Below are 15831 nucleotides of genomic sequence, written 5' to 3'. Positions count from 1 at the left end.
ATCTTGTCTGCTAATTTAGCTAGTGTAGCCCACAGCCATATGGCATAGCCGGATCAGGGCCACACATAAGGACAACTCAGAGTATGCCATTATGTTCTTCTGAAATAGACTACATTTTCTTCATATCATGTTTCTTTAGACCTGTCTAAAATAAATAATGGATTTATTGTGATGGTGTAGGCTATATTACGTGGATTTATTATACTTTTTAAAATGTAGATGTTCCAAAGGTCTGCATCAGTGGCTTGTAAGTTATGCATGGCAGCCAGTAGATGCTAAATGTGTTTATGTTAATTACGGTCAATTACCGTGAGACCGGCAGTTATTTGTGACCCATTTCAGGAAACTAGGCGTATGTTATCAAAATGTTTTTTTTTGGCAGAAATACCTTCTCGAACATGTGAACTTTCATGTGCTTTATTAACAAACTTATATGCCATCTGTAAATACAAATACAATTGTTAAATTACAAGCCTAGTTGGTTTAGCCAGAGAAAAAGACAGCAATCTTCCCGCTAGCCATGATTGGCTAAGATAATGAGTGGGCTGGACATGCCGAGAGATGAGTTTGGATTGGTCTGCCACATAGCACGCTTCTGTCTATTTGAGCTGGTCAGTATATCTCGGTAATCCTGTCTAACGCGGCTTTTTTTGTAATGTATCGCGTGGTAAAACTGCATAAACCTAATGTCAAGTTAAAGTGTACTGTTAGCTCTCCACCCTCTCCGAGTTGGGCATCTCCGGCGCGGCTCACTCTTGGATTGCGTCCTACCTGACCGGTCGCTCCTACCAAGCGGCGTGGCGAGAATCTGTCTCCGCACCACGTGCTCTCACCACTGATGTCCCCCAGGGCTCAGTTCTAGGCCCTCTCCTATTCTCGCTATACACCAAGTCACTTGGCTCTGTCATATCCTCACATGGCCTCTCATATCATTGCTACGCAGACGACACACAACTAATCTTCTCCTTTCCCCCTTCTGATAACCAGGTGGCGAATCGCATCTCTGCATGTCTGGCAGACATATCAGTGTGGATGACGGATCACCACCTCAGCTGAACCTCGGCAAGACGGAGCTGCTCTTCCTCCCGGGGAAGGACTGCCCGTTCCATGATCTCGCCATCACGGTTGACAACTCCGTTGTGTCCTCCTCCCAGAGTGCGAAGAGCCTTGGCGTGACCCTGGACAACACACTGTCGTTCTCCGCTAACATCAAGGCGGTGACCTGATCCTGTAGGTTCATGCTCTACAACATTCGGAGAGTACGACCCTGCCTTACACAGGAAGCGGCACAGGTCCTAATCCAGGCACTTGTCATCTCCCGTCTGGATTACTGTAACTCGCTGTTGGCTGGGCTCCCTGCCTGTGCCATTAAACCCCTACAACTCATCCAGAATGCCGCAGCCCGTCTGGTGTTCAACCTTCCCAAGTTCTCTCACGTCACCCCGCTCCTCCGCACACTCCACTGGCTTCCAGTTGAGGCTCGCATCTGCTACAAGACCATGGTGCTTGCCTACGGAGCTGTGAGGGGAACGGCACCTCCGTACCTTCAGGCTCTGATCAGTCACTACACCCAAACGAGGACATTGCGTTCATCCACATCTGGCCTGCTGGCCCCCCTACCTCTGCGGAAGCACAGTTCCCGCTCAGCCCAGTCAAAACTGTTTGCTGCTCTGGCACCCCAATGGTGGAACAAGCTCCCTCACGACGCTAGGACAGCGGAGTCACTCACCACCTTCCGGAGACACTTGAAACCCCACCTCTTTAAGGAATAACTGGGATAGGATAAAGTAATCCTTCTACCCCCCCTTACCCCATCAAAAAAAGTATACATATTGTAAAGTGGTTATCCCACTGGCTATAAGGTGAATGCACCAATTTGTAAGTCGCTCTGGATAAGAGCGTCTGCTAAATGACGTAAATGTAAATGAGCTAGCTAACGTTAGCTGGATGGCTCGCTAGCTAACGTTATGTGTATGCTCTCCACTTTCTGGAGGACCGAGTTTTGAAATCAGTGGAATTCGAGTATGATAGCTAAGGAGATGTCCGGATTACATCTTCAAACTAAGGGCAACCATGGCATCCGACAGGAGACGCGTCCAACCATGATGTATATGGGTAAGATAGTCTAGCTAGCTACATTTTCAGATATTACACATTTCTAATTTTGACAGAAAGTTGTTTCATTTCAAGTTAAAGTGTACTATTAGCTAGCTAACGTTAGCTGGCTGGCTCGCTAACTAACGTTACGTGTATGATCTTATAATTTGTATCTCAGAGCCACTAGTTATAGCCTAATGTTAGCCAGCTAATATTGAACCTGGTTGGTTAGCTACCTGTAGATTCATGCAGGGTAGTAACGTAATGCTTTGAGATTATGGTTCATTGTACATGTCTTAACAAAATACTCTTGTGTTAGTGTGCCAGAGTGCAGAATAACTGATGAATTTACGAACATTCAACACCCGTTGAACATGGCCGGTGTCAATAAACGTAGGCAAAAAAGCGTAATTAAATTGTTGCCAGCAGTACAGTTACAGTCACCAACGTTCTGGATAACATGAAAACAGCCTAACTAGCTCTGCTAGGGCAAGTAAAATGGTCAGAGTGGGGTGTTCTCTAACTATTTGTCTGGAAGTAGCTAGCAAACTAGCCAATGTTAGCCAGTTAGACTGTTGTTGTGTGGTCAGAATGTTTGGATCAACCCTACTCATTGGCCAGAGCGTCCAGTGTGCACTCTGAATGCGAAACGCTCTGAATTTACGAACAGACAATCTGACAGCACAGTTGCAGTCACCAACGCTCTGGATAACATAACAGCCTAACCAGCTCTGCTAGGGCGAGTAATGATCAGTGAGCTGTTCTCTCTTACTTAGATGTCTGGAAGTAGCTAGCAAGTTAGTACAGAACTCTCGGATCAACACTTAAAGAGATGGGTGGGGATAAAGCTTAAGAGGGTTTGAACGATGCTGAATGGGTGTAGACAAAGAAGGGCTCTCCAATAGTAGTACCAAAAGATTGAAAGGCCATTTTCTCAAAAGTGAGTTTACAAGTTTATCAACTTTCAAAGCTAAATTACTTTCCTATTGTTCCTCAAATGCAGTGTATGATATACCATTTTGTAGCTCTGAGTCTCTACTTTTATCCAATGTAAAAAACACAATTTCAAATTTTGCCACATAAGACCGATATGAGCATTTGCTTGACAATCACCGGCTGACAAAATGTCATGACCGCCACTGCCCTAGTAATGACTGTCTTTCCAACTCTTATGGTCAGGAGTTGGCAAGACAGCACAAACAGATCTAAGACCAGGCTACCAGACAGAGGCCGGACAAAGAATACATTGACAATAGAAAGAAAACATGTGGGCAATTTGTACCTGGTCTCTGTTGCACAAAGATGATGACAGTATCTTACAGTTTGTGGACATCGTTAGCCATTATATTTTCTCTAGTCATGAAGTTCACACCCAGATCAATGGACATTGAAAAGAAGTCACCATGAAGAGGTAGCATCACATTTTTTATTCCCAGTTAGCTAATTACACAATTAGGGCTACAAACAAGCTGGGCAGGGTATATGGCTGCATCTGAAATGGTACCCTGTTCCCTATATATACAGTATAGCCCTATGGGGCCTGGTCAAACGTATGCTACTTTGGACACAGCCTAAAACCACCAAATGTGTCTCTCTCTCCTCCCGGTTATGTTGGCCAACAGGGTTCAGAGGGGTTGCTAACCTGTTGGGCTCACCACCAGACTCTAATTGTGCCAAAGGTGCCAAATCAATTCCCCAGGAATCTCCCATTCACAATGAGCCAGTGTTCCACCAACAACGTGCCTGTTATGACTTAAAGGTAGACCTCTAGTAACTTCCAAACGAGGCAAACAATACCACACTGTCTCCACAGAGTTCTCAGTGATGCAATCAGTCCCTACGGAGCAACTTAAGATGGAGCTATATATAGCCTCTGAAACAGAGGGTGCTCCAGTCCTGTACGGACCAGAGGCATTTGTTTATGTTGACAAACGGGAGGATAGGCTGAGAGGGACGGCATTATTGCCTGTGCTTACCTTTATCCTTAATTTCCCCACTGCTGAGAGCAGAGGACAGCGTGGACAGTTTCTCTACATCAGAGTCTGAAGTGTGAATGACTGTGCTTGACTGTGAGGAAAACAACACATGAAAGGGCTGCATTGAGAGAAAATCTGAGCCACCTAATTCAGTCAAGTCGAGAGGAAGTTAATTGAATGTGAACTAAGGTCCGGAGTAGCTTTAATTCTTGTGGTGGCAGATTACTTACCCTGCAAGAGTCCAGTCTGTCACACTTGAGTAACGAGGAGGAACTCTGGGACTCTGGCTCATAGTAGGAGGAGCTACTCACCTCCTCAATGATCTAGGGACCAGCCAGACAACAAGTAAGAATTTAAAACAACACACACACAAAAGCTTTAGGGGCAGAATTTTCGATGGAAATTCTTAATTGATCTTGCTTTTTTGTCCAGGACCAGGCTTAATCTGTGTCCAGGAATCCGCCCCTTAATGCCTACACAGCCATACCCTTTATCTCCCGAGTTCCAAATACGGCCGTAACTGTCAAATTCTCCCAGTCTGATAATAACCTGATAATACCGCCATTTATTTCAGATGGGCTAGGCATGCCTGTTTGGACAATCATGGGCATTACCCATCCAAAAAGGCATGTCCTCTTACCCCTCCCTTTGCTCCCCTTCAGTTGATTTCTGTATCAAACAGTACATTTCTGTCTTTTTAAAATATTTTGTTGTCTTTCTGTAATGATAAACACCTCCAAACCTTCCTCCATTCCTCCACCTGCTGGCAGCTCTGGAAGCCCATCACCACCATGTCGGAGCCAGCCACCACCTTAAGCTCGTGCTGCATCTTCTTGTTGTGCTTGGACTTGTACACCACTTGGCAGCCCCGCAGGTTCAGCTCCAGCAGCGGGTAGAGGTCCTTGGCACATTTGTAGCACTGTTATTCAAAATAGGAAAATCACATCTGAGTATGCTTGTTGCAGGTGCATGGGAATCATGTTTTCTTAAAAGAAAGGGAGAACCCACACACTGCTCTTGCCAGTATGACTTTGTCTAACATTTGTAGAACTGGAAGTAACATGCAACAGGCAAATAAGACAAACAATTTATGGCCTACTTAGAGGTTAATGCCTTTAAAACAGCTACAGCCTACCTGGATGAAACATGTTCGAAACACATTCGTCGACACCCAGCAGGTGATTGCACCATGTATTTTGTCCTTAGGGATGTGCTTACCAAGAGCAGATTGTTGCGGACGAGAAAGAGCTGTTTGGTCCATTGGCCCAGCCATTTCTTCCTCCACAGGTAGCCACAGATGCGTGACTCAGGAGTGGGCCGCAGACAGGGCTGGGTGGCACTCCATTGGATGTAGTGGGCCCGGTCTTTCACAAACTCCTCCTCATCTTCCTCCCCGTATGACTCGTAGTGACTGCTGTCTGAGTCACCTTTGTCTGGAGGACACACACGCATGAACACACACACACAAACAGACACACACACACATACACACAGGGGATGCATTTCTGTATTTTATTTTTTTGATACCACTGTAAAAAGAGAGACATGCTGGGTTTTTACTTTTTTTGTAAAATACATAGTATACAACTGTGGAAGTTCAAAGGTTTGAGGATGACATTTCGTTTATATTTGAGCTATATTTCAAGTACATTATTTGACTGTAGAAACAGCACAAAGTCACATGTATCCCATTGTGAAAGTAACTCAAGTTGTTGGCAATGGCTCTTGACAGAGAGAGAGAAAGAGAGACAGGGGAGAGAGAGAGGGAGAGTGAGACTGATGTATTTAATGACTTGTTGAGCATACCTGTGGTGTGATTGACTGAAACAAAGGGCTCAGCCTCCTCGTAGCAGTCCTCATCTAAACCTTCTGGCGGATGAAGGGGTACAGCCGGCCCCTGGCTCTGAGGGGGCACACAGGAAGTGGTCATGAGAGGGGGCCTGCAAGTTTCAAGTTTTATTATCACATGCACAAGTACAGTTAAATGCCTTTCTTACAAGTTCTTTCCCAACAGTGCAGTAATCAATATAAGTAGTACTATAAAATAAAGTTAGGTAGAACAAAAACATCCAAGAAATATAAATAAGAAGAACACGAGAAATTAAGCAAGCTATATACAGGGTCAGTTCCAGGGTCAGTGCCAATATCATATTTACATGTGTAGGGATGCACTCCTACAAAAAAAGGTGCTAAGTAGAACCATACAGGGTTCTTCGGATTGTCTCCATAGGGGAACCCTTTTTGGTGCTGGGTAGAACCCTTTGTAGAGGGTTCTATTGTCACGCACGTTGACTGATGACTCGTGGAACCAAGGCGCAGCGTGATAAGCGTACATTTTATTTAGTACACAACATACGAACAAAACAACAAAATGAACGATACGTGAAGTCCTGTGGTTACACACACCAAACCTTTACGGATCAAGATCCCACAAACTAACTGGTGCCAACAGGCTGCCTAAGTATGGTTCCCAATCAGAGACAACGAGCTACAGCTGTCTCTGATTGGGAACCACCCTGGCCAACATAGATCAACACGATCTAGAACAAAAACATAGAAAACTAAACAATGAAAATCTACACCCTGGCTCAACATTTAAGAGTCCCCAGAGCCAGGGCGTGACATCTATCTAGAACCCTCTATGTAGGGTTCTTCAAAGAACCCCCTATGAAGGGTTTTGCCTAGAACCATCTACGAACGGTTCTACCAAGAACCATTTTATCACCTAAAGGTTCTTCCTAGAACCGTCTATGAAGGGTTCTACTAATAACTTTTTTATCTTAGGACCCTCTATGAACGGTTCACCAGCCTTATTAGCCTTAAAAAATGTATTATTTATAACAATACATATATCATAAGGCCTTTCTTTGAGGGCCTAGTTATGCCCTAACACAGTGGTGTTAGCAATATCCAGGTTTACAGGCCACATCAGGCCTGCAAATCACATTATGCTGGCTTGCAAAGTGATGTGTAATTCTTATTGGAATCCCACCAGAGTTAGGATATCCAACAAGTGGAATTTTTAATCACCCGCAATTTACATTCAGAATGATTGAATACTGAGACTAATGCAATCATCTAAACTGGAACAATCATCTCAGTAACGGATGCAATAAATCCAACAGATTGGATTAGTTTAGGAAAACTGTCTGTTATTTATCTTTGTGAGACATGACCTGATCTATGGCTACGTCCCAAATGGCACCCTACTCCCTATATAGTGCACTGCTTTTGACAAGGGTCAATGCTCAAAAGTAGTGCACTATGTAATGAATAGGGTGCCATTTGAGACACAGCCCAGATATATCTGTGCTTCAATACCTTCGCCAACTAACGTAATACATACATCCTGTATGTTTCTTGCTTCACATAATTGCTTTCACTGTTTGGAACATCACCCAAATCAGTTGAATGGTAACATTCATCTGCACAATACCACCATTATGGCAAGCTACATCTACTTTCAAAGGGTGAAAGCAATGAGCCAACATTTAATTATGGGGTACAAAATCCAGTGCACACAACAAACACTTTTACTGGAAAGAGGACATTATTTAAGCATTCAGAGGTCAGGCAGTGCAACAGCTAAAATGAGAAAAATGCCCAGACTGTTTGAATGTAGTACATAAAAAAGGTCAATCCTGCTCAGAGGTCAGTCATTTGTACTGTGCACCCCAGGGAACTAAACCAAAACCACACACTTGGAGGAGATGAGAGGCCTTGCTGGTGGCTGAACCGAATTGATGTATTCTGGTCCCAGATCTGTTTATGCAATCAACCTACATTGCCTTGCCCCACCAGCTCTACATTCAATTCACTGATACTATGCTTAAGTTCCCCCAATACTCTCCTAGCCTCTGAGGATGAGAGAGCTGTATACTGTTGACAGAAAAGCCAAATTTTGACTTTTCCCACATCCCACCATTGACTTAGAGACTCATACACCTCTCTTCGCTGCCCCCACCTTTCCCAAAAAGTCTGGAAACCTGAGCAAAAAGTGGCATCTTGTAAGAGATTTTATTTTTATTTTTATTTATTTTTTGGGGTAGATCAGCTTAATATTGCAGATAGATTGGAACATCCATCAATGTAATTGTCTGCATCACTTCCAATCCCCCATGTTTTTATATATATATACATACACATACATATACATATACATATATACATATATACATATATACACATATACACACATACACACACACATACATACACACATACATACATACATACATACATACATACATACATACATACATACATACACACATACATACATACACATACATATCCTTAAAAAAAATATATTCCTCTTTATTACTTACTTGGAGTAAACTAGTGAACAACAATGCTTAGGCCTCTACTTCCAGCTTATACTTACTATCTACATTTTATGGACACAGTCAATTTTACAATAATTATATTTTGTTTGTTTTTTCTCCTGAACTTCTTCTACTATCAACCTCTCCGATCATTTTCATGATGTCCATCCGGTTTGCTTCTATATGCCATATCTTTCTAACTGTGCTCTTTCCCAAAAGCTCCCAACATACAACCTATGTACTTATTATGGACACAGTATGCTTACATTATTAGTTATCTTGTTATTATTTGTTGTTAGTTGTTATTAGTCCCATCCTTCAATTCCATGCAACACCTCCCATCTATCTCTTAACACCATCCATATAGGATTTCTATTTGCCATATATATTTCAACTGTACTGTGATGTCTTACAAAAGTTCTGAACCTTTCTATTCACATTGTTTCTACAGATTGTGAATTGAAAATAAACATTTTTGCTAAAAGTATGATTATATTATTGATCGATTGACTATGACTTTTCAGATCACCCAGTAATGCTATCTGCTATCTCTTGTAAGAGCTTTACATTCAACTTTCAAAGGGATGCCTGCCGAGGCCCTAGTGAAATAGACAGCCGAGCCATGGTCATGTGGTGATCCGAAAAACCCACCGGGAGAATGGTAGCACCCAACAGCCTATTGCTCTGATTCCTGGACATGTAAAACCGATTTAGTCATGCTGCACTCACCCTAACCCCAAAGACCTTCACCCATGTATAGTGTCTTGTGTTGGAATGTCTAGTTCTCCAAACATCCACTAGGTCAAACTGATTAATGATGTCCCTTAACACCCCAACTGAGCCTGAATGAGGCTCCTCCCCATTTCTGTTTTTCGTCAAATCCATCGTACAGTTCCAGTCCCTGCTGACCACCAGTGTCTCGTCAGGAGCTACCTGTGAGAGTTCCTGTCTAAGACACCCAAACAAACGCCCCCTCTCTCTCCCTGTGTTAGGCGCATACATATGTATAAGGACAAAACCCCTATTGTTAATTTCTGCTTTTACTACAAGAAGTCTACCCCTACACACCTCCTTTGAAGAGCACATTTTTACGGCCAGACCCGGTGCAAAAAAGACTGCCACCCCTGCACTAACATTTGTTCCATGGCTCAGCACACTTGCCCCTTTCCACCAGAGCCCCCAATCGACTTCAGGGGCGAGCAACTGACTGATGCGTCTCCTGCAGAAACAACACCTGTACTTTTTTATGTTTTACATATTCACCCAACAGACTCCTTTTTCCCGCATCTCTGGCGCCATTTATATTAAGCAAGCCTACCCGAAGAGTCTCCATAAGAAGTGGGAGAAAAGCCAGCTAAGAAAGAGACCAATAGCAAAGCTCAAAAAGCCCCAGTGACAGAAAAAAAACTATTAATCTAAACAGCATCTTAAGGTAGACCCTTACACACGGTTGTGAACCACTTCCTCAACCTAAAACATTTCCTGGGTGAGAGGACACCATGCCCCTCATTTTCCATAGCGGGTTGTACTGATCGTACAAACTTTTCTGGATTGCAAAAAAAAGCTTCAAGATTAACCTTTTTCCTTTTAGTCTCATTCAGTAACCTTGACAGTTCCCTCACTGTGTACTTTGACCACTCTGCCTGACTGTCTGTCAGCTCTGGAACCATTGAGGAGGAGTCTGAAAAGAAAGCCTTCTCATCGTCCTCTTCCTCAGACTCACTTTCCTCCTCCTCAACTCCATCTCCCATCCTGACCACCTGCCCTTTCTCTCTAGTCGGGGCCTCCCTCCCAGTTCCTTGATGCCTTTGACCACACCAGCCTCTCCCATCCCACCTCCTTTCTTCTCCCCCTTTTTCCTCTTCCGCCTGACACTCTCCTCCACCCCTGCTAGTTGCTTACCCTTCCGCACTATACTCTCCTCATCCACTAGCATAACCTGACTAGGCCCAGCCTCATCTACACCACCATCTATAGCATGACTAGACCCAGCCTCTGCTGCCTGCGTCTAATGGCCCCCTGCACATTGACCTCGATATCCCCCACTGGCGCTTGTACCCTCACCTTGTCTACAGCCTTTATGTGGGCACACAAAGATCTTATGCTCCAAGTCCCCACACTCAAAGCATCGTAGACTATCTGTGCTGCCAAACCCCGCGTAGAGCCACTCCACATGCCTCACTTTAAAATGCACATTTAACTGTTGCTCATTGTTATTCAGAAACATAAACACTTGCCTCCGGAACGAAACAACATGCTTAACGGCATCTGCCTGAAAACCTGCAGACAGTACACGGAAACCTCTAGCAAACTTACCCAAACGACTCAGCTCTTTCCTGATTTGATCATCCGTAATAAACGGAGGCAAATTAGCAACTACCACCCTAGTCGAAGGAGTCGAAAGAGGAGAAATCGGCACCAACACATCCCTTACAAATATTCCACTAGCAATGAGCCTACTCACCAAATGTGCTCTTTTCATGAACACAACCACATCTTTGTTCATTCTGGATGCGGAATGTATAAATTCAGCTCCTACCTGTTCGCCGACCATGAGCAGAACTTCCTCCACCTTAATTCCATTCTTAGGAACACACCTGAATCCATGCCGTGAAGACAGCGTCTCCTCCGCGCTAGACTGCGAAGCCATTGGGCACACCACACCGTTCAAAACCCAGGAAACTAAAAACTCTGTCCTCGTCCTCTCTAACTTTGAAAAAAACTAACAGTGGGTACCGCTAAAACAAACAGTGTGTTAACCCTCCACCATAGAAAATAAAAATTTACCAAGGAAAGAATCAAGAAAATATGTAAGAACAGAGCCCTCCACACGACCTCTCAAACTCAGCATGCACTGAGAGAGAGAGAGAGAGAGAGAGAGAGAGAGAGAGATGTGCTTGTAAACGCTCTCTGCACATTCTTTACACTTTATTGGGAGAAGCCAGCTCTTTTTTCATAGTGAGTTAGCGGTCACCACCACCGCGCCACAGCCTTTGTTTTGCACAAACAGTGGTAAAGTGGAGAGTGATTGCAGCTGTGTAAGCCCAGTGCCCAGTCCACACAGCTGCACGACTCCAGGGCAAGGAAGCGTGCAGGAAAGATCATAGCCGACCCCTCCCATCCCGGTCACCACCTCCTCCAAAAATTCACCTCTGGCAGGTGGTTCAGGTCACTCATGACCAAAACTTCCCGCCACCTGAAAAGTTTCTTCCCCCAGGCTGTGGCCCTCACCAACCGGCCATCTGAACTGTACACAAAATAACTGCACTATACTGCATTGCACTCTGTCCATCTCTCTGCATTTAGATATATTCATACTGATACTGTAAATGTGTACATACACTGTATATCAACCGTATACCCACTGTACATTTGTATAGCTGCTCATTCTCTTACACTGTAGCTTCATGCTTACTCTACCTAGTTGTATATAATTTATGTAAACTTTGTTTAAACTCTATTGTCTGTAAGTGTCTAAATGTTGTCTATCATTAGCGGCACCATATCACCAAGTAAAATTCTGAGTATGTGTAAATGTATTGGCGAATAAAGGTGATTCTGATTCATAGTAGTAATACGGAACTGGACGAGAGTCTTGAGTGGGTTAGCTGGATAATTATTGGCAGAGATTCAGACGGTTAACACAGCAGCCTCCTACCTGGTCTTCATAAGTGCTCCTTCTCTTGGGGTTCTGTACCTACTTACTGTGTGTGTGTGTGTGTGTGTGTGTGTGTGTGTGTGTGTGTGTGTGTGTGTGTGTGTGTGTGTGTGTGTGTGTGTGTGTGTGTGTGTGTGTGTGTGAGCATCCCTGAATGAGTGTATGTGTTTGAATGTGTATGTAGCCTGGTCATTTCAGTGTGTGTGTCTATGTGTGTCTGTGTGTCTGTCTACAGAACGGAAGGCTGCCACTGAGCTCATGGTCTCCGAGGGGTTCTGACTCTGGCAATCGGACTTCCTCCTGCCTTCCTCTGTGTGGGTGTTCTATTACTCCATCACGTAGACAGAAGTAATTGCGGCATGAACATCCACTTCCTCTACCTTGGCTCCATCTCCACCAATGGCATCATTGATGAAGGGGAGATGGCCTCTCGCATAAACAGAGCATTTCCTCTCTCGCTGATACTGCCCCTCTTTCCCCTCAACCGTTCCTTCCCGCTTTGATCCTCAGCATAAACCCTGATTACGAATCCCTATGCTGGGATTCTCTGTACCCCTGACAAAAGGCCGGAGGAGGATGGAGGAACAGAGTTCCACGCAGCAGAGGAGAGGCTTAGTTTACTGTGGTTGCAGTTGATCATCACTGAATAGTTAGGCTACCCCCCTTTCTGTTGTTTATTTCGGGTCGCTCCCGCTGGCTACTTGAAAAGGCCCCTGTTCGAGGCAGGAGCGTGCCCTCTGACCTCTTGCACTCCTCAACACTCGGCGAGACACAAACCTCAGCAGGGCCTGGGGCCCTCTCATTAGCGGCCCACATCACAGACCCCCCTGCCCTCCTCCCACTCGCTGCCCCCCATGGCCCTCAGCTACTAGTGCTGCATGCACTTTTCCTTGTCATTATGGTCACATGCTCTGGCGAAGGCCCTGAAAATAAATGATGTCACTGGATCTTCACCTTCTTGCTGTAACTTTCTCTCCCAGTCATCTGAAGAGGAGCACAGGCCACTTACAGAGTCGCTGTAGCCCACCTGAATGTACTCCCAGCCTTCCAAAATGTCTACCACGTCACATAATTAAAACGGTCCAAAGCAGGTTCGGTAGATATTTTTTGTAACACAATAACAAAGTCGTCTCTGAATTTAGAAAGCAAACCATTCTTACATCACTCAGGTATGTTTCCCTTTTGGTTGGAACATTTTATAAAGTAGGCCAAATTAGTCCTGTGAATGTTCACCTCACATTATTGTGTTATAAAAACACACCAACTTGGACTTGAGGCTGCTATTAAAAACATCTCAGGACTCCAACAACAAGACACCCCTTTTCACAATTAAGTCCCAACACAGTTGAACATTTAGCTACAGTACTACATGGGGTGTCCTGACCCAACCCAGATTTAAGAAATTCAAAAGAGCTTGTTTGGTTATCTGATTAAGACTACTTAAAAACTAAAACTGATTAAGGCTATTCCTTCATTCACACTTCCCTGAGGGGTAGCGTAAATAGCAACAATGATGCAGGCAGCCCTATCTTATAAATGGCCAATTGTTTTCATAGGCACTGGGAAAAAAGATCACGAAACCAAAGATACACATCATCAACTATAATGAATCACATATACCCAAAACATCCTGTCAAAAGCCTAGTTAGCCTATTGAGCCTCCAACCTTTGTAATCCCGGACACCCCCGTGCATGTGTCCACAAGAGATTACAACCTCGTGACAATTCTTACTGTATTGGATGCAGCGGAGAGGAAACTATACACTACATTGGTGAACTTAGTGGAAACAAGCATGGTAACAAGCATTTGTTGCTACACCTCTAATTACAGACTGCAATTACCACCAGTTAGTTACATGTTGTTATTACAGTGTAACTATGAGTTATTACAATTAACTACAATACTTGTTACAGTGTAATTATGCATGTAATTACACTGTAATAAGAACCCCTTAAAATAAAGTGTTACCCAAATTGGTTAAGAATTTCATCTATGGGGTTTAACATTGTTCAACACAGGGTGTAAGTGGAGGAATATGCACAAAATGCCTTGAACCAAAGTTATCAACAGCTATGGCAGCTGTTGTGATAAGCACTTACCCCTTTCCGTAGCCATTCGGGAGATGCAGAGGACGAGGACTCCTTGGCTGAGTCTGGGTCTGGTCCTGACTGGAAAAGGCCATCTAGTGGTAAAGGTCACAGCTAGGTTACAGGTTAAATGTCAGAGGTTACAGGAAAAAACACCTGTATAACCTCCACCTCAATACATCAGTGACAAAATCAAATGCACATGATACTGATGAGAGAAATGCAGTCATGTACCTGTGCCTGACAGCTGGGTTTCCCTGAGATCGTTGCTTGGGGCCCCTGATGGACAGCTCATTAACATATATTCAGCATCCTCGACTGGAACACAGGAATACAGAAAAATAAAATGTCTCAATGAATGGTTCATCAGATCCCTATCTCTGTTCAGATGTTTCCAAAATGTGTCCGGATCCAGAATTCCAGCTATTCAAGATTAGATTTTACAGTTGGTAAATAGTTTGGACCATATACTGAACAATAGTATGGTGCATAGATTCTTCCTTATTAACCTTGCGTAGCACCATATGCTAAACATCTACATATCTTTGTTCTTCAGGCAAACATTGGCCTCAGTCTCTTAAAATGCTAAAACAGACATTGGCTGAGTCCTAAATGGCAGCCCATACCATTTATAGTGCACTACTTTTGACCAGAGCCCATGGAGGTTGGATGACTGCACTCAGGCAGATTCATCTCCTGGACAGAGATGGAGAGGATCGATCCCAGACACACTTCCCTTGACTCTGCATCGGAGCTAGAGAAGAATCCTCCTGGTCCTGCTCCAGATTTTCCTTCCACACCGATACAGTGGCCAGCAGGTTAACAGGGACACATAATGACTTTACAAGGACAGGGGAATCTCCTATAAAGTGCTGTAGAATGTTGATCCAGACTCCCGAGTCCCGACTGTATTCTGTCAGCATCAACTCAGTCATTCTGAAAGTTTTTCTTCTAATGACAGAAATGCAGACAACGATGCAGCACTATGTTGTCATTACAGCCACTTCCAGATACAGCAGTGTGTTTATTCAATGGTCAGATGCATGACGACTGGATTTTCATTGGCATTAGTGGTGGTAAAGGTGGCAAGAGTGGTAACAACAGTAGAGTAGTAGTTAGAAGATAAGTAAGTAGACCTACATTAGTCATGGCAAACATATTGTTTATATGGTAAAAGGGCAAAATTGTGGTGTAGATATTGGGTGGAGGGACGAACAGTAGACGGGGGACCCCCCAAGGTTGATGTCCGCGCCCCGACGGAAATATAATAAGCATAAAAAAGATACCCATAAAATTCAGACCGTTTAAGCTAGAGATGTTTTTTGCATTGTATGCGTCTCAATCCACAGCATCCGCCTATGTAACACTTCCGCATCTGCGGTGAAAGGTGACAGAGCTAGAGCGGTGTTTGTCAGACCATGAGACATCCCGAATATTGGTCTTCTCACAAAATCGTCTGTAGCGTCCGAACGGATTGGCCTACAAACTATTATGACCCCTTTATGGAAAGATTAAACTCTCACGAACACAATGGTGTTCTTGCTCTACGACCCCACAAGCGTCTTGGGACTTGTCTTAAGTCGGTCCAGCCGATCTGCCAACTTCTGTCTGTAGCGTCTGAACAGTTTGGGCTACACTATATGCACAATACACACAATACGTACAGTACATGTTGGTTGATTTGCTC

At 44.1% G+C, this 15831-nt stretch overlaps 1 protein-coding gene across 1 annotated transcript in view; it reads right to left on the bottom strand.

Moving 5' to 3' along the window:
- Positions 1-15831, bottom strand: part of LOC121587240 (actin filament-associated protein 1-like 2) — a 47395-nt gene that overhangs the window by 8617 nt on the left and 22947 nt on the right. The window contains exons 3-9 of the mRNA XM_041904153.2: positions 14379-14462; positions 14157-14239; positions 5880-5976; positions 5292-5506; positions 4816-4992; positions 4304-4396; positions 4074-4164 (exon numbers count right to left, since the gene is read on the bottom strand). Of these exons, the coding sequence (XP_041760087.1) occupies positions 4074-4164; positions 4304-4396; positions 4816-4992; positions 5292-5506; positions 5880-5976; positions 14157-14239; positions 14379-14462 (840 nt within the window). The remainder of the gene's footprint in view (positions 1-4073; positions 4165-4303; positions 4397-4815; positions 4993-5291; positions 5507-5879; positions 5977-14156; positions 14240-14378; positions 14463-15831) is intronic.

The sequence above is a fragment of the Coregonus clupeaformis genome, chromosome 18 (genome assembly GCF_020615455.1).
Source record: "Coregonus clupeaformis isolate EN_2021a chromosome 18, ASM2061545v1, whole genome shotgun sequence".
NCBI classification, from domain to species: domain Eukaryota; kingdom Metazoa; phylum Chordata; class Actinopteri; order Salmoniformes; family Salmonidae; genus Coregonus; species Coregonus clupeaformis.
The sequence above is the reverse complement of the archived record's forward strand: the minus strand, read 5'-3'. Positions and strand labels throughout refer to the sequence as shown.